Source organism: Necator americanus, chromosome II (assembly GCF_031761385.1).
Source record: "Necator americanus strain Aroian chromosome II, whole genome shotgun sequence".
Lineage (NCBI taxonomy): Eukaryota > Metazoa > Nematoda > Chromadorea > Rhabditida > Ancylostomatidae > Necator > Necator americanus.
Genome location: NC_087372.1, coordinates 34,034,858 through 34,057,541, shown reverse-complemented (window position 1 = coordinate 34,057,541; position 22,684 = coordinate 34,034,858). Strand labels below are relative to the sequence as shown.

Below are 22,684 nucleotides of genomic sequence, written 5' to 3'. Positions count from 1 at the left end.
GAACAAAGAGACTCGATATCTGCCATTTTTTAAGCTCTCAAAATTTAAGCTGTACATTGTACTTATGCATTTTTCTATTCATAGGCACTATACGTGGAGGAATTGGAAAAAAAAGTAAGAGACGTGGATGTAAGAAGTGCTTACCCGTAGAAAATGCTCATTTAACCGAAATGATATCACCTTAAGGTTAAAGTTGAACGACGCTAAGCGTTGGCGATGAGGATCGATCGAATGGAGGACTCGGAGAGGCGTTCGATGCACGTCGAGTGGACGTATGTTGTCGGCACAACGTGGTCAACAAGCTCATCGTTGTGTTCATTTGTCGTTCCAGATTCAACATCTGAACAGAGAAGCGTAGATCACGTGAAGTTGATTATAAAAGGATAAAGTCATTGGTGTATCAATCCTAGCATTCTTAATTGGCCAGATCGGTCAAGGACTTGTGCTTCGGCTATAAGCGTTTGATTTTCCCTAATGTTCACGCGGATAAATATTTAAGGATTCAAATTAGCCTTGTTAATGACTTCTTCATATGACCCACAAAAAAAAAGATTGCGGCACTTTGGATACCGTAAAATGTCGAACCAACAGAGTATAGTTAAAGCAGCATCTAGAGAACCATTAGATTTCAGGAAAGTAAGATTTAAACACGGTATCAGTTAAAGGAGTGGGCTTGTTCTGCTTTAAAGGCATCACTCCAAGAATCTGAGGTGGTACGGATTTCAGGTGGAGTATTCGTGTACGGAATGGGAGACTTTGGAGAGAGGGGGTGATTCCGTCCATTTCTTTCTAATTGCCGTAAAAAACGGCCCGGAAGATACGGCTTCAGGCGTTCTGGCGCACTATTTTCTACAAGTTCGACTGGAGCGCGCCAGCCTTGTGCGGCGCCGCATCTTCTGGGCCGTTTTTTACGGCAATTAGGAAGAAATGGACGGAATCACCTCTCCTCTCCATAGTCTCCAATCCGTATACGAATACTCCATCTGAAATCAGCACCACCTCAGATTCGTGGGTGATGCCTTTAATTTCAATTTCCGTATTTTCTATCTTAGCTAGCTTAAGCATCAATCCGCTTGGGATGCACCACCACGTTCACTTCAATTCAGAATTTCGTTTGTGGTTATGAAAGTGTAACTGTCTTATACAATGACTCGCAGGGGCTAGCCGATGCGCCAAGTCATTGTTTTTATTTTTCCATACAAGTCTGATACAAATTTACTGATCCGGAGAGATGAAAAGCTTGGTTTGCCCTAGGGGGGTGTCAAACCATCGATTGTTCGGTGTCATCTGAACCTCCTACCGACTGCGCTACACTCGCTCAAACAATGATCAAAATCATCAATGTCCATGACTCATAGTGGTCAGCAAAAATGACTTCTAAGTCGATCAAACCCCCATAAGCTAAACTACCGAGATGTTGCGGAAGTTGCACTGGGCTTTCTTTGAAACCCTCGTGAATCACGGCGAAGAACCAGACGTCATGAAATAATACTTTTACTCGAAAAAAAACTTCTCAAAGGAGGCTTTGTATGTTCGTAGAAATTATAGGAGCTTTTGCTCAATTTCTGTTACTTGTTTTGTTGGTTTTTTGTTACCCACTTACAATTTGTTCGTCTTCGTCCAAGATGATCCAAAACATTCATAAAAGCACCTATTAGGTTGAGAAGAAACCGTGACAAGAGATAAGAAGAAAAAAAAACCCGAAGAACATGAAGATGAAGGTCATGAATATTGCGATAAGGATGAATACCTGCGTCTCAATCCGAGATAACCGTGCTCCTATTGTTAATACATTCCCGAACGATGCTTTTGATGCTCGATCCTGGCCTGGTTTCCCAAGTGTCTGATCGAGACTGGAAAATAGGTGATGATATTCGGCAGAACACATGTATAGATTAAAAAAAGAAAAAGAGAAGGAAAAAAGAAGAGAGAAAAAAAGATTTTCTTACCGTCGTTGTAATTCTTTTATACGCACCATCATATTAAGATGTCCTTGCGAATATTGCTCTATGACATCGCGAACATCGTACGGTTTTCTAGCTTGCTGCAATAATTGGATTATTTCAATGACATGCACATTTTTATTGTAGGTTTACACTAAGAGTGGAATCATAGGATATGCAAGGACAATTTTCCTGGAATCACTGAAACGATACAAAAATTGAACTGTATCCGCTTATGCATATTTTTTTGTGCTGAGTGAGATATTGAGCGCTGAAGTCAGACTCAATTATTCAAAATTTTCTATTTTCTTACTATTTAAAAAGAGTTTATTCTTATTATTTATCTTCTTTATTAACTCCAAATCTAATGTTAATGAAATATAAATTAGAGATCAACATTTAAAGTGAAATAGGGAATTTGTTTTTCAATAGAAGAAGAAAACGGTCGTTTACCTGGAATCGTCTTCTAGCAACAAAATATTTGATTTTTCGTATTGCTTTTATGGCATTTTTGTACGGTCTTGTAAGCTCGCAAATGCTGAAAAAAATACTTTAAGGTTTGGTTTTTACGAAAAAAAAATAAAGAGAAAAACAATAAATTATTTTTTACTGAGCAATTCTTTTCGGCACTGATGAGTATTCAACCTCGTCCGCTTCCACTACATCTAGACGTGATTCGGAACCTCCTTAAATAAGGTGAAGACAAATGAGGTTTGAGGTCACCTCGATCAATTGCACCAACCTTTGAAGACTCGATCATCCTCCACATCACTGCCACGTTCTTTTTCCCTCTTTCGCTCTCCCATCTCCAAATCGACACTAACACCACTATGACGCGATTTTTTCGGAATTGTAAATATGCTGGTTCTGGAAGAAAAAAAAGAGGAACCGAAATAGTTGGCTCAAAACTAATTGCCACCAAAAAGTAATGAATATACTTGGAATGTTGCTTTCGAAAAAATTTTCGTCGTTGCGCAGCTGAATCTTCGGTCGCCGTTCCGTTTTGTTTTCGGTGATTCTCGCTTGATTCTCCTGCTAATGGATCCACATGTACTCTCCTGAATTCCCATAGTTAATAAAACATCAGAAAATAAACGTCTAGACATTATGTATCTTGACCATGTTGCTGCAATATTTCTCTCAGCGGCATGGAATCGCCATAAGCATTGAATGAGGGTGGCTGCAGCCGGAATTTGACGATTAAAATGCTTTTGACGTTGCTTTTGTTGAACTTTCAAAGCAAATCCGGAGCCAAGAATTCCCTAGAGATAAAAAAATCAGAGAAAAAAGGTAGTGGGGTGAAAAAAAGAGAATAAACTAAACGAACAGCTGGTAGAGCAAAGAAGCTGATGGCAAATATGGAGAAACACGAGGCAACGATTCGGCCAAGCCATGTTTGAGGAACAACATCACCGTAACCAATAGTTGTCATTGTTATCTGTAAGAAAATATATATTAGAGAAACTAAGAATGGCAAAAGCTGAAAAAAAATCTTAAGCAGACAAAGAACATTTAAGAATAATTATATAAAGTGGCCTGCATGAAGTATGACGGACTATAGAAAATTCAGAGGTACGATGATCCCTAGAGCCAAAGAAGGACCACTAAGGACACTGACTGGACTTTCCAGCAAAATTGGGCGCCTGGCCACGGCGCAAAGAAGGCATTGGAGTGGTATGAGGTCAGCCTTCCTCATTTCTGGACGAAGGTGTTTGGCCATCATACTCACCCGATCTCAATCTTTGGATTTTGCCGTCTGAGCATTCTAGAGCAAAAAAAAAACTGCTCTTTAAGATCAACTAGCTAGAATTCACCGAAAGGAGCCCTGAATAAGACATGGGGTAAGTAAACTGATCGCGCGCATCCTCAAAAATTTTCGGAGGAGATTAGATGCTTGTATTGTATTGCTTGTATTGGCGATCATTCTGTAGGTGATCTGTGGGATCTTACGTAGAATTTTTTGGCTATTGAATAGAAGGAAATTTCCTTTATGGATTAATTGATTCAAAGTTGTGTGTAGTTTTTCGCATCACACTTCATGTGGGTTACCCTGTAGAATTATTTGACGAAAGATGGAGCGAGGAAAAATCCTCCAGAGGTTTGTTATAGAGTTTTTTCTCTTTTCAAGGTAAACGTAGCTGCATCTGCATTCATTCTACAGCAGATCAATACTGATAGATAATTTTCCCTCTCTAACTGGCGATCACTGTGGCATACATATTCAAGGATCACCTATATTATTCTTTGCGTAATTTGTATATACAATGGTGAGAATGTAAATTTTCCTTTTTTTCAATTATTTTTTCTATTCTATTAGGTTTCCATTGCAAAAAGATTCTTCGAGAGAGAAAGATGTTTACAAACAAAGATACAATATAACTCAAAGTTAAAGTTTCTTTCGTATCCAGAAGAAGGCAGAAAATTGTAGCAAAGAAAAAAAAAATTGACGAACTACCCACCACACCCCACCATAGAGCATCCGCATAACTTGTGAAGGCTTGTTTCCCATCCGGAGAAATGTGATCCTTTTCGGCTAAGTAGACAAAATACGAGGAAAAGATCAATCCAAGAAAACCTATGTACAATGTTGTGATAAGCTCTTGACGATGGATGAACACGACAGAGCCGAGCAACCTCCTGGAATTAGTGGTCATCCGGAATTCGAGAAAAAAAAAATGTCGCAAAGTATGCAAACACATAAAAAAAATCATCATCAAAAAATCAAAATCAAATTGTGGTGACGGTCTAAAAATTTGTCGAATCGAACAATTCTTGCCTTAAAACAAGTTGAAATTCTTCTTTGAAATGTTCAAAATAGTAAGGAATTATTCTGAATTTCTGTTTTTCAATTTTTTTAAAAAAAAATTCTATCATATGACTTAGTTTATGCTTTATAGTTCCTTATAGCTTTATTTATGGTTTCCAAATAATTGGAATAAAGTTAATCACTGCATTCTAACTACGCTCCCGTATTCACATCTCGTGTTTTTTATTTTATGACTTTTAATAAAACTATAGCCGAGATATAGTTGCAGTTCAGATAAAAAACAACAAGATATTCCCCCTGAAAAGCAATCATTCACTCACCAAGTACCTCCTTGTCGATCCACGTGTAACATTCGTAAAATCTGCAAAAATCGCACTCCTCTGAAATGGGAAATTTGATGAGAAACGATGAACTTTGTGGGATCATGAGGCGAAAATTTTCTACCGTATTGCACTGGCAGCAAATACTTGGCCTTCATTTCCAACCAGTATTATCGCGACACTGGCCAGCACCACACAGAGATCTGTAAATTGTCACTATCGTAGAGGCAATCCTGAGCAACTTTAATTAGTTTTTTAAAGTTTAATTAGTTGTTTTAATTAGTTTCTTAACGTTATCCACATCCAAGCTCCCTTTCATATTGGTTGGCAAAAGATTTAAGATTTAGGATTTGAATAGAGTGAATGGCAGTGAAACGCAGCAGCTTTCACTGCCATAAAATCTCAGAGTTCGAGCAGTACCGTTCCAATTGACGCCCTGGGGCCCGTCAAGCTATTTTGTCGTTTTCTGCACGGAGCACCAATTGACGCACAGACCCCCACAACATATCCGGTTATCGGCGCCAGTCAACACCAGGGACCGTCCGCATTCGGAATTTCGTTACATACAGGAGACAGAGTAAACCCACTATTGTATAACATGATGGCTTATAATGTGGGGCTTAAGCTCTGTGTTTGTTTTCAAATTTGGATCTGAGGATTAGAGCATATATTTCAGATTTGAGGATTTGTTAAAGAACGATACGCCAATAGAAAGCAGTGAGACGGGACGAAACAAGTCTAACGGTATCAGACTAGTGTGCCAGTGTTAAATGTCAGCCACGGACATTTACGGCGTCAACTAACACCGGCAAAGAAGGCAGTGAGACAGGTTGAACAAAAGATGATGATATTCACAAGATGCGCTAACGCTAATTCGGCATACAACTTATGACGAAGTGCCGGAGACCCCCACGCCGAGATCAAACTTAGTTTATCATCCGTAATTCTCCTGTCACGGAATCTGCGCAGCGCCATCGACGGTGATGAAAAACACAGCAGGAGAGGAGTTTTAGACGGCTCAGCCATTGCACGGTGGCCATAAGAAAAACTTGTTGGAAGGGATATAGTGTGCCAGCGGATGATATGTAGGATGGAGGCAAGTCGAGGAAACGTGTGCTGCACAAGACAGAGCTCCTTCGCTCGAATTGTATGCAATTGGATGGAAGTTGACATTTTGTCAGAGTATTAAATGCTGCCCTCCACAACGGTTTACCGCCTCATAGTGGCGTGGAGGCGACACTGGGCGTCGAACTGCGATGCACAGCGGAGGTTCGTCCTCTGGCAGGGTCTCCCAAGCTGAGAAGGAGTTCGACACATCCGACATTCCGACTTTTCGGAATCGGAAGCCCAGCAAATAAACCACCAAGATTCACCACCGTCTTGGCAAAATGTCCAGGTGGTTCCCGATCCATAAGGTTGACGACGACCGTGGTGAAGCAAGCGCCGTGGCATGGCTGCAGTTTGGGGAAAGTCCTTGCCACCCAGCATATTCACTGCTTCAGTACCCTGCACCGGGCCCGCCGTCTCAGACGTCGGACGGTGGCGACCGGTGAAGGCATCAAATCTCAGGTTGCCAGGACGTCATGATTCTGGACCAAGGCGACACACGCACACCGCCATGGAGACGTCCAGACGTGTACTACAACGCGAGAACAGTTTCCCAGACGCGACCCATGCCCTTCGGAGCTGCAGAGCGACAAATTTCACGTGATTGCTCCGAAGACCAAGCAGGAGCACGTACACAAAATACGGTACACGTCATTCGGGAAGAAGGTTCCGTGCGAAATGTAGGCGGTGTGGTTTCGTCCACCCATCTGTCGTCGATCGTCGATTCTCACGAGATCCGTCACCCGTCTGGCCATTTCGCCTGCCCCAAAAATCCATCAGTATCATCAACTGCTATTCACCAACATCAGCAGCTGATGATTCCGAGACGCGTTTACGAGGAGCGGAGGAAGTACACACGAGAAGTCCTTTACAAATTCGTGCGGAGACTCAACCAAAACAAAAGGCCACAGAGGAATAAGGTGGAAGATTACAGGGGACCGAATGAAAATGGCAATCGTCCCGGGCGTGTCCGCCCCGCCCCAGCGAACTTTTTCAAAAAAATCATGTCGGTGGACAGGGAATCGCCCAATGGCTCGACCCAGAACCACATACACCAACCGGGGATGGTTCGACGCTCAGTAGACCATCCTTTTAGTGGTTCGATCACCGTCTCCTTCGCAAAAACGACTACCACAGAGAAAAGAACATCTATGGCAAGAAGGAAAGTCGTCACGACGATGCACGAGGACCCCAAGGCGGCACATAGGAGGACCCAAACGGGACACAATGCCAGAGGATACGAGCCGCGAACGTCAACCAAAACGGATAATAAGACCACCAAGGAATGTGGAAGAGGAAGGGCTTAGGTATCCGAATGCACACAGAGCGGTAGACAAAACACCAAAAAGCTCAGGAGGATCTTAAGTACAACAAGAGATTCAGAACACACAAAAAAACGAGTCTAAAGGTGCCCAGGGATCGGAATATAATATCCCCAGCAACCCGAGCGGAGGACGCACGTCTTCTCGTGGAATGAAATCATACGGAGAGGTTCACGACCTCCGTTCATCAACCAAGCCCAATCATCCCACGGCGAAGCCCACCACGGATTCCCGAAGTACGAGTCGCTACAAGACACCGGCACAGCCCCGGACGATTTATATCACAGACTCCGGCGGGCCATCCGCTCATGTAATCAGCCGCACATGACATCCTATTTTCAGAAAGAAAGGATCCCAGACCAGGGAGACCCAACCGTTCATCCAAAGAAAGGACCGAGAGGACCTGAACACCGTCCGATATGCGCGAGCATGTTATACAAAGTATTCACCAAGATCATCCCACACCAATCAGGATGCGATGAGCCCAGCCTCAAGAACAAGCGGATTCCGCCAAGGGTTCAGCTCGAACCACATCAGACCATGTCGAGGGTCAGAGGTCGCCGGGATACCGCCCCTTCAACCTCGTCACAGAAAGCCTTACAGCAAAACACAAACGTCAGCGCGGTCGATCAAGTGTGGACGCGTCGTATGGAGGACATACCAAAACGATGCACGACAATCAGCCACCGCCCTCACCAACCCATGAAGGAGACACAAGGCGATACATATCGCCGAAGCGTTCCGCGCATCAAGAAGAAATCACATCCGAAAAAGGACAACGTGTGATGGAAGATTTCTTCGAACCCGTCCGCGGACGACATCGTCTCTGACAGTACCAAACAGAAAGACCAAGAATAACGAAGCAGGAAGAAAAACACAATAAACAAAAAAACACAGTTCAAAGACCGCACGCGAGACGGAGGAGACAACAAGGCTCCCAAATCGGAAACCGTCAACGAACCGGACGTTCAGAACAGAAAACACAAGGAAGAAAAAGAAAAAAGCACAGGGCAGCATTCGCAGCCGTCAGGAGCACGGACCAACACGGACCAGATCTCGGCCCATCGTGGACCACAGTCCTTCAGCGCTCTTACCAGCGGAACGGGGCAGAACCGCGGCCACGTCAGAGCCACACCCCAGAACCCAGAGATGTCTCCGAAGTTTAACCGGCCACAACACCGCGGTCTTGAGCCGACTAGAGGAAGTCCCTTCTTGCACCCAGCGGAATATATAAACAAAACAACAGGGCCGGTCACATCAGAGAAGAATCACGATAGATGGACAAAAAACACAAGTGGATCCCAGGCCAAACCCCCAGGGAGACCCCAACGATACGTGTTCGCGCACGGATGGACCAGTCGAGAGCCAGCGGATACGGCCAAGACCGTCAACGTCACTCACGAAGCTGAGACATCTATACAATGGCAGGGAACGAAAAAGGAGATGCGGGGCCCGCACGTCAGAAGACGGGCCATTTAAGTATCTAAGTACCTTAACTATCATCCTTTCTACTAATTTAAATTACAATAAATAAATTACTTGACTAATTAATTAATTATTATAATTATCAGATACTCTATACTGATTATTAGCGATTAAATCCTAATCAACGAAACCTACCAATGAACGAGATCGGTTTTCTAGCAAATCTCATGCGGCCCCAAAATCCTAGATATTTTGATCTACATCCAGCCGCCCATAGCCGTACACAGTATTCGATAGCGAAGAATACAACTAAGAAAATTTCCTGAAAACAAAAACTAAGCATCAAAGGAAAAAATGGAAGAAAATCCTAAAAATAAAAAGTAAGCATTATAAGAGAAAAACAAAGCAAAAAAAGGAAACACAAGCTCAAAGACGTTGTAGAGGAAAAATCTTTGAAAAAAAAAACTGCTAAATTTCACTCACCAGTATAAACAATAATTCTGCTGCGAATTGACTGTGTTGTTCGACGGTTGTCAGCACACTAAGGATTAAACACACCAGCACAACTACGAATACACTATAAAAAAAGGGAATTCAAGGATGAGAAGAAGGAGTAGGGCGTTATGAGGGGATTTTGAGCAGTTCACCTAAAATGATATGCAAAACAACGCCATCCGGCTGGTCGCTCCAGGCAATTATACACCTGAAGTGGTAATTATACACTGTGCGCTTCCAAAATTTATGCTATGACCACGTTACGAGAATCTCCTACCTTACTTTGTAGGGTCGGTTTGACGGCTTTTCGTTCCCTCTGACTTTTATAGCGTGAATCAAACATCTGAAAAAAACATTCTGCTGAATATGGACGTTATATTATTTTTTTTTCCAGAAAAAAAACAAAGTTTCTGTTAATAGTCAAACTGCAATCTCTATGCCAAGATTCAAGGAAGGTCGAACTTTCGCACTTCTGGAAGAGTTTCTGTTATTTTTTTCGGCGTAAAAGTACTTATCTATTTATTGTTATTAGGTCCAGTAGAAAAAACGTACGTATATCTCTTCAAAATAAAAATTTTACATTTGAGGTTACATATCTAGATCGAGAGAGAGAGAGAGAGATAAACGGCTGAACGACAAGCAAAGCGAAGCACAACAAAATCTCCCTCCGCATCAATGTTATACATTGATTTTGTTTTTTCTCTCTTGAATTCGAATTCATTTGTTTGCACAATTTGTTATGTGAATTTTTCATTTTTGCACATATGTATTATGTTTGAGTTGAAATTAAGTGCATGAATAATGCCAGAGCATAAGTTTTTTTCCTGTGGTTTTTAGTTTTTTTTCAAAAATTCGGAAAAGTTTGATTTCTTTTTGATAGCAGTTTATCTGACATTACTTTTTCTCTTTGCTCATTAATTTTGTAGTGGGATTAGTAATGGATCTAAATATGATCTCTGGGATCAGGGTACAATAATTTTACTGAGAATGTAGGCACAAAATGCGTGCCCTTGCACCGCAGGCGTTTGCCATCCGGTGGTTTTTTTTCCGAGGACATTTTTGTTTCAGTACTGTATCAGAGACTGTCCGCGGAATAATTGACATGAGACATTGTTTTTGTTGACGTCTATTTTAAATTCCTTTTTTTTAAATGTTATCCCATTCTTTTAGGAGGGTTTCCCAACCTAAATCAGATATGTTTCATTAAACCACTGATTCGTAAGGGACACCCGCTCAGTGCTGTTCTCAACTCGAAGCCGGTCACTAATGGTGTCGGAAACTACCGGTTAAAAGCAGCGTATCAAAAAAATTGACGATGTTGGGTTTGACTGATATGGGTAAATACAGTGTTCAGGGTGTAGATTACGAATATGAATGTACCTCAATCAATTCTCCCTAAGCGTCCTGAAAAACGGGGAAAGAACAGCGTTTGTCCCAAGGAGCTACATTAGAATGCGGCATATGCGCTCCGCTTCCCATAGCATCCTACTCATTGGCTCTACGCTGGATGGGCTGCTAAGAAGATCTCATTGATTTTCGACCGCTCGCTAGCGGATGCGGCGCGTGCATTGAGGGCGCGGAGTGTGCTCGCGTATTTCATGGCAATCAACTCCCATGCCGTTTTTCAGGATGGAAGTTGAGCGTCACACTCATACTCGTCGTAATCTACGTTTCGAACTCTATATTTGCCCACAAAAATCCCAAAGTATACAGCCGCTTGCGGACGCTAACCTGTAACTGGACGCTTTTGTAGCTCAATGTAGTCATTGAAGAGGGAGTGGATATGGCTCAAAGGATCCACTTGATCACCTCTTAAAATCAAATAATTCTAGAGACACAACAAAAAGTGATTATGAAGAAGAAAACGAGGTAAAAGAGGAGAACATATTGCTTCTGATATTATATCATATTCTTCTTTTGATCCTACTCTCTGGGTACATTAAAGGCAGCATACCATGAATGTGACGGGATAAGGGAAACCGCCGGACAAGCTAGAGATGGGATTGTAGATTCCTGGATCAGGGGTGGTTCCGTTTATCTCTTCCTAATCGTCTTAAAAAAACAGCGGGGGAACCGCTTTAGTTCCTAGGAGGAACGTTAGAACGCTCCTCTATGTAAACGTTCTGGTCCCCTCAGCAATCTATTCATAGGTTCCACTTGAATACGCAGTCGAGGAGAACTGACTGGTTTTCGACCGCTGCGCAGCCGGATGCAGCTCGTTGCAAGTGAAATCGTCGTGAAAAACGGAGTCATTCACGCCATTTTTTTTTAAAATACGGTTAGAGAGAGATGAGTGAAACCACCCGTCATCCCGCAATCTACGATTCCTAAGAATTTTTCCATCGGAAATCCATACCACGTCAGAGTGAGTTCGGAATGATGTCTTTAACTTTGAACTTAATCATCAGTTCAATCTCTTAATAGAATCCCAAAGGAAAAGTAGTGGCAAAAAAGGCAAAAAAAATCGTAAGAATATCTAATATGTGAAGGTTGATGAAAGAGATAAAAGATAATGAAGTTTTCAAATTCTGAAATAACAATAATTAATAGATTCAGTACGGTTTTCGTTGAATACGTCGCTTCACTAATCAGTTTGCTAATCAGATTGATTGGAAAAAATTATAGGAACATGAAATGATTGCGCTCACCAAGCAGACGAATCCATAGCGAATTATTAAAGATGTGAAAGTTTAGTCAGCAGACAAGAATTCTCGTCAACAAGAATTCTTGTCTTATGTTTATATCTAGAAGAAAATTGAAATTAGACCTCTGTGCCGGAGAAAAGGACATTTGATGATCTTTGCTGCCCGATCAATGATGCTTCTAATGTAGGATAATGAACGTCTTTTGTGAGATTATTCGCGTTTTGATGCGCTACGGCAAGTATACGCCAAAAAAGAAAAAAATTGCAAAAAAAAAAGAAAAAAGAAACGTTCATAGCCTGAAGTCATAATTGACGAGAACCTGATAGACTCAAAGTTACACATGTCTTCAAAATCAAAAAAAAAATTGTTGAAAAGAATTGTATGAAACTGTTGATTTTGTTGATGATGCGGCAGAGTCGCTCACCTTTGCCCATCGTCACCTTGTCATTAAAAGGAAACTGTGGAAAACTTCTTATTTCATTGGATTCCCCTCATTGAGATCTATCCAAGAATTTGCATAAAACTGTCCAATGACTTAAACTCGCACACCTCTTCAAAATCTCAAAAAAGAGCCTCAATCTCAAAAAAAAGTACCCGGCCCACGGAATCTCAGAGAAAATAAAGAATCATTTTGAAAAGAGCATGATTCCACTCAAGATCCAATAGCGAACTCAATTTTTAGAAAACATAACGACTAAATTGGATATAAAGTATGTTGATTTGAAAAGTGGCATAAAATCCAGCAGAAATTTTCAATTTTCTTCTGCTACGGAAAATTGTGAAGAAATAATGTGATGAGAGAGCAAAAAAAACCCACCAGAGGAAAACAGCTTTATGAACAGATATACATTCTGTGTTCCCAAGGATATGCTTAATTTATTTCAATTTGAACTTTGTTGAAAGAGGAGGCGAGGGAAACGGTAAGGAGGTGTAAGACAGAGAAAAAATTGAAGAAAAAAAGAAAATCTTCTGGATTTTCAAACTTTCTGCTCCTCCTGTTTACAAACAAAGTTCATCTGTCTACATATTTTGAAAGCGTTACAAAACTAGGATATTTTTCTGTTTAGTCACAATTTTATTGGATGGTTTGAGAAATTCTATCCCTGCAACAAAGATTCAAAGTAATGACGAACTTGTCACCAAAAACTTTTCGCCGTAATTGAAAACTTACAAATGAGGAAAACTAATTTATCAACAATTCCGAACGGTTGCATTCAATTAATTCTCGATGTGTAATTTTAAATCCTTGAGCACTTTTCCAACTTTGATCTCAGACCAAAAATTGCAACCCATGATAGCTCCAATTTCTGCCATTTTTGCTAACTTTTTATCTTCGTTTCGCTCTCTTCTCAACGACATTGGAGTTTTTGGATAGATGCCAAGTAGAGGAATCCAGTGACATGTAAAAGGTCCCGCAGTTTTCTATCTATGAAAGAGCGGGCAACCGTCACCGACAGTCCCCGTCGCTTTTTCAATGCTCTTGGCAATAGCACCGTATTGAGAAAACTCGTCCACGATGATCAAAATTAGGTCATCTCAATCCAATGTACGAATTTGACGGCAATTTTTTAGTTTATCCCTATTTTTACAAAATTCTCACGTGGCAGTTCTACTGTAGATTTGTAAATCAAGTGTTATTTCCATGGATGTTACCCTTAAGAATAGGATATCCAGCCGAGAAAGATTAGTCATCATTCTAGAGATTAGTCACTTAGAATGTCGTTCAATTCCATGGAATGAATACATCCGTGCAAGTAGTCAGAGAAGTTTACGAAACGTTACTCACATCAACATCCGATAAAAATACCACCCACATAGACGCTCAAAAAAGAAAGAAAAACAGAAGATTATTTGTGTCTCAATTTCGCTGCGGATGAGCGTCTATGGATTAGGATTGCAGTCAGCGAAGGAAGTATAGAAGTCAGCATATTTCTGGATCTTATTCAGTTCGATAGGGACAGAGTATTGCTTCTAACTTCTACAGAAAAAAAATTGTTTACCTGTTGCTGTAAATGTTCTTTTTGTTTTTTTTAAAACTTTCACACATATACAAGAAAAATAATTAAATTTGCTAATTAATTTTGGGAAATAACTATTAAATACTGCAAATAATTAAATTTATGCTCTAAAATTGACGGAATAGCAACGATAGTAGTGTGCACTCCTTGCAGGTGACTAGAAACTATCTACGACTTGTCATAAAACGGATTCTATGAAATCCAACTTTCCAGTCGTCCTTATCTTCCTAGGTTTTCTCATCTTTTCGTCCATTTGCTGAGGTTTCTTCGTCATATCCTACCCCTCTTTGGTTGTATACTTTTTAAGGCTCTTGCACTCAAAATGTGATCAAAATGTTTCCGATTTATGTCACAAATTTTTGGCTGATTCAAAGCAATACCAGCAAAAACTTTGTTCTTGCAAGAAACATTTCAACAATACATCTTAGTCAGAATTTTTTTTTCCATTTTTAGTGATATATCGCGCGAGCGGTAATGTACAAAGCGTTGCCAGCGAACGTTTTTGAACAAGAGAGTGAAATAGACGAGCTTTTCTGCGCAGAACAACATGCATAACGATGGGATATAACACGGCGATTGTGGGTATTTCTGGTAACCACCTTTCCGGATTCCTCTGCCAGATATTCGGAAGTCTAGAGCAGTGTGGACCATCGTACTCGATACCGACCACCGCCTGCTTCTTCTTAGTCTGAAGGTACGGCTCCAGAAAAGAAGTCGAGGAGTTCAGCAAGATCGATATGGCAGGTCTTTTGTCTACAAGTGTAGATAAATATTAGAGTACGTACCAAGAACAATACCGATGACGCCATTAACTCATTCATCTGTTGTATTCAGAACGCTGCAAAAAGCCCTAACGTTGTCGAGGCCGAAGTAGTCGGGGTCTTTGCATCTGCGAAGACAAGATCCACAAGATCCAAATTCGACAATTCTTTGTGTATCATCCGTGCTGCCAGCCATCTGAGGAGGAGAGGCGTCTAAGGAGAGAACTGCCTCGTCATGTGAAACGTAATCGCGGGATGAAAGATTATTGAGAGCGAAGGGGTCTGAAAGGCAGTGGAAGTACAGGAATCCGAAGAAGTTGTCCTCTACTGAGAAAACACAGTGGCAAAATGGAGATATCGCCTGTCCTCAGCACTGCAAACAGACTCGCTGTCAAGGAGGCAACCCTACCCATCTGGAAGGAACATTTCAACACCTTACTGAACTGACAAACGTCACAGTCCCTGAACTTGAGCATCTCCAGCGACTGATACGCACCGCGATCAGTTAGGAACTACCGACTGATTCGAAGGTATGTGTCCAGAAAATGAAAAACGGAAAGAATTGCCTGAGACGATGGGATACGCGATGGAATGCTTTCTTTCGGGTTTTGTGAGATGACAAAGATCATCCGTTTAATGTGTATTGACGAAAAAATACTCAATCCTCTAATCCTGGATCGACTCACCAAAAAAAAACCATCCGTAATGAAAAAGCCAGTTTTTCTCCTCGTCGATCTAAGTCTGACTAGGTGTCTATTGTCAAGAGCGTGATGAAAATATTTTAGTGGCGCTCGAACTCTTTGCAGTTAGCTTTCAAGAGTACCTGCTGCTGCTATTCAAATACATGTTGTGTACTTCAGTTTTCGAAGTGGAAACTGGAGCGGGACAAGGGGCTGTGGGCTTTCTGTTCAACTTCGCTGTGTATGACCCAATGCGAAAAACAGATGAGCATTGTGTTCCTGATGTCGTTTTAGCACCGTCAGCACGTCCCTTGTGTGATCTTGAGTATAGTAATATTCGCTTCAAACAGCGCGAAGTAGCAATATTTCGTCGACTTTGTGTTGAAATTAGCTGCACCTTGACAAATACAAGCAGATGTAGGTCTCCTCCAAACCCTCGACGGGAATCGACAGGCAAGCTGTTGAAGTAGTAGATAATTTCTGTTTTGGCTGTAAAAAGACGGTAGCTACGAATGAGATATTCAGCGAAGATCCACAAGGCCTCTGCATTCAACTCTTTACTGAAGTGACTTTGATCAACCCTCAATACGAGGCCAAGCTGTGAGTCTACCTATCTCCAATTCGCCCTATTATTATGTACAGATGGGAAAAGTGAGCAGTTTTGTCGACTGTGACGAAAAAGCTTGCCTATATGTAAAATATGCTGTTTGGAAGGATGCTTGGCTGCTTTGGGACAAAAGTGTGTCATGACTAAGTACTGTACTCAGAAGTGAATGTGGTGTCTCTGCAAATAACGCGTATAAACGAATATAATGCGAGGAAAAGATCAAGATCTTGCCTCGCCCTCTAAAGTAGTCGCAGAAAACCTTCGCTCACTTAGTCGCGTCATAAGGAGACTATCACATTGTCTTGTCCAAAAAACCTTGAGTATAGTCGGGTCAAAACGACATGAAACAGTTGACACTTGCGTGAGCGGCTGCGCTCGAAGCGGTGCGGTGGAGCATGGCGGTTGGGATCGTGTAAGGATCCTCCCTACCGCCATCCATCTCTGCAGTTCGACATGGTCCCTCCTCCATTCCAACCGTTGTTAGTGCAGCGCTTCGAGCGCACCCGCTTACGCAACTGTTCGTGCTTCATTTCATTTTGACCCGACTATGTGCTTCCGAACTGGAAAAGGCCACCTGGACGAAAAAGAATGTTCTAGACGGAAGTGGTGAACAAAGATCTGAAGAAGCTAGGCATCTACAGGCAGTTCAGACGAGATGTGACATTTTGCAGAGTATGGAACAGTGACTGATCGATAGCTTCTGTGCGAGCAGAAGACTGAGTAGGGTGAGTCACCTTGAAGAAGATGAAGATGATAAATGAAAAGACAAAGATGAAGAATTTGTTTCTTCACACAACTTACTTTTTAGGCGCTGCACGAATTCCGCATTACGAGTGAAAAGAAAGAAATTAAAGGTAGTACATCGGGAAACAAAAAAGAAAGCTTCTGCGCAAGTGCCCCAAGTGCAACAACAGAGTTTGTGAGCCATAACGTTTGCAGAATATGTATGGTGATGTAGTCCGATTAGGTAGACATACATTAGTTACCGATTTTATGCTGTCTACAGTTTATTTACTGAAATGGTGTCTCATATAACGAACGATTACGGTATTTGTAGCTAGTTTGTGAAACGACACAACAACAGCGACACGAAGCGGGTGCGCCCTATGCGGTGTGAAGGAGCGCAGCAATAGGATCGAGGTGGGATCATTGCGAACTGCAGCGATGGGTGGTGCTACCAAAAGTCTTCCCTAGATTCTAACTGCACCGCATTGAGCGAAGCCGTCTACGTAAATGCACCGAGCTTCCGGTATGTCGTTTTCACCCGATCTTACCTTTCAATTTCAAACATAAGTAAATGTAAATAAATGTATGTCATGTTAGAAAATTGGCCCACCTGTTCGAGACCATCCCCAGCTATCACACTGAAAGCGCCCGTCGGAAGGAACGTTGCGCTCTCCGCTTCGCTGTTCCTCTCCGACAGCATCTGCAAAATATTCGTTGGTATAAAACTAGTAAAAAAAAAGACTACTGCTGATAAACTCAAGCTATCCGTTGCTGGGAAGTACCTTGGCCTGGGAATCGAACTGTTGCTACTTATTCAAACTATTCCCAATTATTCACCCAAATAAGATTTTTAATAGCAATAGTTCATTAGACGAGCAATACGAGGAAAGAGTGGATAAGGGCTTAGTGTAAGTACGAACCACGCAGCTCAAAGATACTATCAGTGATAGACAAACTAGCGATTGAGGACTTCTGTAGCGGACGTAGTCGAAATAATTTAGCAGAAATAATCAGTGAGAAGACAGTTTCTACTCGTCATTCGCTCGAAAAAAAGCCTCCAAATCCTCTTCGACGCTTCGGGATACTTGACTCCGCCTCCTCTTCACTTATTTCGCGAATCACTGGTCCAGAATAGCCACCGGTGTTAGTGCGACGACTAGTTCCAGCAGTTGTTCTGGCACGAGTAGACCTAATTTTACTATTTTTTCAGAGCACTAAGAATGTACAACACCTCCTACCTAGTATCCTCTTCTTCATCATCGTCTGGCAACGTTATAATTGGCGCATTATCTCCTGTTCGCGAACGGCCTGCAGCATCTGCTGAACGATGGCGATAGCTCCCTGATGAACTATCACTTAATGCACGTCTACCGTTGCTCGCACTATATCCCATATTTGCCCTTGCTCTCGACTGGAATTCGCGATCGAAGTCTTCTGCAGCAGATTCATCCAAATTCACAAATCGTTGTTGACGTCGATCACTTCCATCTTTGTCCCTTTTCTTCTCAATAATGTGAGTGCGATCGCCAATAGTATGTCCGATAGACATCTCTTCCCGTGTACCATCGCGAAGGCTCCTTCTTGTTTCTTTGACATCGCCACTTTTTCGAACAGAATTTTCGACAACACGAGGTTGCCCATCTTGACCAAATGTAACCATAGTTGACTGCGTGTAGACTTGAGAATGCGGATCATTCATGGCACGTTCTTGCAGGTCTTCCATTGCTGTAAATAATCCTCCAAAACCGCGAAAAGGATCAAAAGGCCGAGCAAGCGCACGATGAGCTGGTTGCCGCTCGTAGGGACCCTCAATCATACCCATTCCTCCCATCATCATTCCGAACGGATCCATCATGGCGTTCATCATCCTATCCATTTCTCGGAACTGATTATGCATAACCCTATGGATCCCTCCGAAACCAAATAAATCATCGTCGTTAAACATCTCTGCCTAATGAGGTTGGAAAATCCACCCGCACATTGCACTGCCAGCGCAGAAAAGATTTTTATTTTTATAAAAATTTCACAGTACTGATCTACGGAAAATTTAATTTAAAAATCACTCACTTTTGACTAGGAGTCCGGATGTTTCCTTATGCAGCAACTACGTAGCTTCGGATTAATAAGCTTGTCGCGACGACACGCTCGCGACAAGTGCAAGTGCAATTGCCCGATAATCCTGAATTACGGAAGGTAAGCTGTTTATTCGATGATCTAAACAACTCTGAAGAAGACAAATAAAGAAAACGACCGAACAATTTTGAAAGAAAATGAAAACTGATGGACGTCTATGCTTTTCCAGGGAGGAGAAGCAGAGAGAGACGGTATGACTAATTTTAACCAGGTTAAATGACGTCTTTGATGAGAAGACAAAGCACGAAAAAAAAAACCGAGAACAGCAAAGAACTTTAGACTTTTGGGTGGTCTTCAGGAGCTTCTGAAGTTTCCAGGAATTTTTCTAACGAAATGTTGCAACGATAATGATTTGCAACATTTCTAGCTATTCGAGAAATTAATTTCGCTCAAAAAATTTACAGGATTTTCTTAATCACTGATGTTTTCTCACTTGCGAATTTTTAAAATGTTTTTTTAGAAATAAGTTTTATAGAGATGATTCCTAGAGATTATTAGAAGATTATCATCATCATTCCTAACATGGTACGTTTGTACGTTTTTGAAGAAGTGTGGAATTTTCCCTCATAAAGTCAGCCCTCTACCACTGAGAGCTTTTCGCCTCACCCTCAAAGCGGTTAAAATTGCTGTAACATCAAAAAATCTATTCGAAGCGGAGTTTACATATACAATCTGCATTTTTCCCATTTTGAAAATCTTTCCGGAAGTCGTGAACAGCGTTATTCTCTACTGCTATGACTCATGCAAAAAAAGGAGAGAAAATCATCACCACACCATTAGAGATAAGGTTTTACCTGGAATAAGCTGTAAATATCTAATTACTGTGCACTTGTTAGACGTAAATGGATTTTCTTTCTTAGAAAAAAACGAAGTAAGCTCAGAGGAAAGTACGAAGGTATGGATGGATTTAGGGTTGTGTTATCGTAGATTTTATAGCTGGACGGGACATCCACAACTATGAGACAATTTCCTAGTGATTTACACTTCTATTCTTAAAATCGTCTATTAAACTACTTTTTCTGAATTCCAACGTTCTTAGATCCCTCCCTGAGCTCCCGCTCGTAATCTTTTCCTGCTTCTTTTTTTTTCCGGATTTTTGGTCCATGTAATTGGCGCCGGCTCACTAATCCGATGATCCTGGCGTGTAGCGGAGGCGGTAGCTGACTGCTATGCACAGACAGGCAGTCTAAGTCCGTTATTATCTAGCGTAATATCATAACATGCTAGAACATAAACACTTAAAATAATGAAAATTCGAAGTTTTTTTTTTACAGATTTAGCTTCGAAGAGTTCCGCGATCTCACAAAAATGTAACATCATTTCTCAAGGTGGAAGTTTTGGTTCATTTAACTAAACTTTTTTTTTGAAAAGTGCTCATCACGTCAGAAAAAAAAACCAGTGATGTCCAGGATTTTCCCTCAGAAAAAAAACCAGTGATGTCCAGGATTTTCACAAATGATATTCCAGAAGGAGCTAGAGTAGCTAATGATATTACAGCTACTGGCACCACATCTTAGGTGGCCAGTTATGTGGTAGTTCTGAACCAATTGGAAGTTATTGTGGAGAGATAAGTACCAGAACATTCAATCCTTCTCTTATGTGAGAATACTTAAAAGTAGTGTATTACAAAATTGACGTAGTACGGAAACCACAGGAAAAACGTGGGTCTTTCGCCATTGGTCGTAAAAAAAGAAGCGTCGTAAATGCGTGGAAGACGCCCTTTTTTCCTACGAAATCAGAGGCAACGCGCCAACCTTGTGCACGAGAGGTCTTCAAGGACGAGCGGTCGAAGATTAACCAGACCTCCTCACCAGTCTATTCAATTAAAACTTATGAGCAGACTGTTGAGACGACCGGAGCATGCACAAGGATGCACGTTCTAAAACACATCGTAGGAAATAAAGCGGTTCCCACGCCGTTTTTTTTAGGACGATTAGGCGGAATTGAGCCAACCCATGCTCGTTCCGTAATCTACAACACGAACTCTACGTTTTCTCTGGGGTTTCGTTACCACGTCGATTTCATGATACGCAGCCTTTAAAAGAATGAACTGAGGAAATACTACCGTAAGTGTGATCTACAACCTTTTCATAAAGACTGAGACAAGAGTGAAAGAAAAACAGAGGGGAATTTTTTCTCGAAGCCGTACAGGGAAACATATACTGTGATGGTTGTATCCAATAATATATGCAATGGAATACCGAACGCAAAGAATGTTTACGAATTCAAGCCAATCGCAATGTAATGCGATGTTTTGCATATATCAATAAATTTCTTATCACTTCATTGATGGAGGGAAGGAAATAAAACGATCTCAAAAAGTTTAATGATCTTTAAATAACACATTTATTTGTTAAACGACTTAGAAAGTGCCATTCATTGGCGTGGAAGTTTTAATCACTTCGTTAACAGCAATCGATATTTCCGGACGCATGTGTACTGATTTTAACTTTAACTAATATGAAAGAAAATTTTAAGGGAAAAAGTATTATTCCTATTTTTTTCATTCATTTTGTTACTATTGTACTTTGACTTTTGCAGTTTTCTTTAAGAGCTAGGGAAAGAAAAGAATTGAGAGTTACATAGGAAACGTTACTGACGTTCTACCTGCGAGTTCTGACATCGGTCTAGTTTAAACTGTTGTCTATTTTCCTTGTGTATACATTGTACATCTAATAATTTCCCATGTTCATTATTCTGCCAATTAGTGTGGAGTTGTTAAAGGCATCACTCCACGAATCTGGAGTGGTACGGATTTCCGGTGGAGTATTCGTATGCGGGATCGTAGATTATTGAGAGAAGGATGATTCCGTCCATTTCTTCCTAATTGGCGTAGAAAACGGCCCGAAAGATACGGCTTCGAGCGTTCCGGTGCACTATTTTCCACAAGGAGTTCGATTGGAGCGCGCCAGCCTTGTGCACGCGCGCATCTTCCGGGCCGTTTTTTACGGCAAATAGGAAGAAATGGACGGAATCACACCCCTCTCCATAATCTACTATCCCGTGTACAAATACTCCACCTGAAATCCACACCACCTCAGATTCGTGGTATGCTGCCTTTAAATACCTTGCTAACAGCATCCGATATCCCCTGTCAATTGACTATTAACTTCTTTTAGGAATTTGTGGTTGTAGCGCAGTTGGTAAGAGAGTCGACTGCGAGTCTACGATTAATGGTTCGATAGCATTCGATTCAAAGTTGTCAAGAGGGGTAAAATACTGACAAGATATATCAGCTGGACCTCTCAAGCCACAATATGAAAGAGACAAACGTTCTTAAACCTTTAACTGTTCTAAATTGAATTCGAACGCCATTGGAGCATCCTGAACGGATTGAGATACAGGACTCTTCATAATTTAGGAAATTTTTAAACGACCACATATGAAACAAACAAATGTACCGGGAGAAAGTAAAACGCTTCCAATTTACCCAGAAGAACTCGAAAAAAATCACCAAGCCCCTTACTAGCGAACACGCTAGAGACCAATGAATTATTTTTAAAATAACTGTCATGATGTTTTTAAATTGTGACTAAATACAACAGAACTGTATGGATAGCTTCAACCTGACTTTTCTGCTCCCTCTGTAAATTCAACAAACATAATTATTTTTCATAATTATTTCGTGGTGAGAAGGGAGTCCTTGGTTTGTGATCAGTTATCCACGAACATACTGTGTTGTGAACAAGGGTTTTAATTGAAAATCTAGGTTAAGAAAAACAATTCTTGAGTCCT

General features: G+C 41.3%; 4 protein-coding genes across 5 annotated transcripts; 2 read left to right on the top strand and 2 right to left on the bottom strand.

Moving 5' to 3' along the window:
- Positions 1–187: 187 nt before the first annotated feature.
- RB195_020355 (uncharacterized protein) lies at positions 188–17,516 on the bottom strand (the record flags this gene model as incomplete). Its single annotated transcript, XM_064188614.1, has 17 exons — positions 188–340; positions 1,751–1,853; positions 1,950–2,044; positions 2,397–2,481; positions 2,554–2,629; positions 2,686–2,810; positions 2,882–3,001; positions 3,063–3,205; positions 3,271–3,381; positions 4,403–4,580; positions 5,031–5,090; positions 5,155–5,233; positions 9,080–9,206; positions 9,368–9,461; positions 9,532–9,587; positions 9,657–9,722; positions 17,427–17,516. The coding sequence occupies 17 exons, from the start codon at positions 17,514–17,516 to the stop codon at positions 188–190; spliced, it is 1,761 nt and encodes a 586-aa protein (XP_064044495.1).
- RB195_020357 (uncharacterized protein) lies at positions 7,784–8,245 on the top strand (the record flags this gene model as incomplete). The annotated part of the gene is made up of 1 exon (XM_064188617.1): positions 7,784–8,245. One exon carries the CDS (start codon positions 7,784–7,786, stop codon positions 8,243–8,245), a length of 462 nt encoding a protein of 153 aa, XP_064044498.1.
- RB195_020356 (uncharacterized protein) lies at positions 8,128–8,938 on the top strand (the record flags this gene model as incomplete). Of its 2 annotated transcripts, XM_064188616.1 has the most annotated exons (2): positions 8,128–8,265; positions 8,357–8,938. In XM_064188616.1, the coding sequence occupies 2 exons, from the start codon at positions 8,128–8,130 to the stop codon at positions 8,936–8,938; spliced, it is 720 nt and encodes a 239-aa protein (XP_064044496.1). The 2 variants fall into 2 exon arrangements, with proteins under 2 accessions (XP_064044496.1, XP_064044497.1); XM_064188615.1 differs by lacking the exon at positions 8,128–8,265 and having other exon boundaries at positions 8,609–8,938.
- Positions 17,517–17,851: 335 nt separating the features above from the next.
- On the bottom strand, positions 17,852–18,761 carry RB195_020354 (uncharacterized protein; the record flags this gene model as incomplete). Its single annotated transcript, XM_064188613.1, has 2 exons — positions 17,852–18,005; positions 18,055–18,761. The coding sequence occupies 2 exons, from the start codon at positions 18,759–18,761 to the stop codon at positions 17,852–17,854; spliced, it is 861 nt and encodes a 286-aa protein (XP_064044494.1).
- Positions 18,762–22,684: the final 3,923 nt, after the last annotated feature.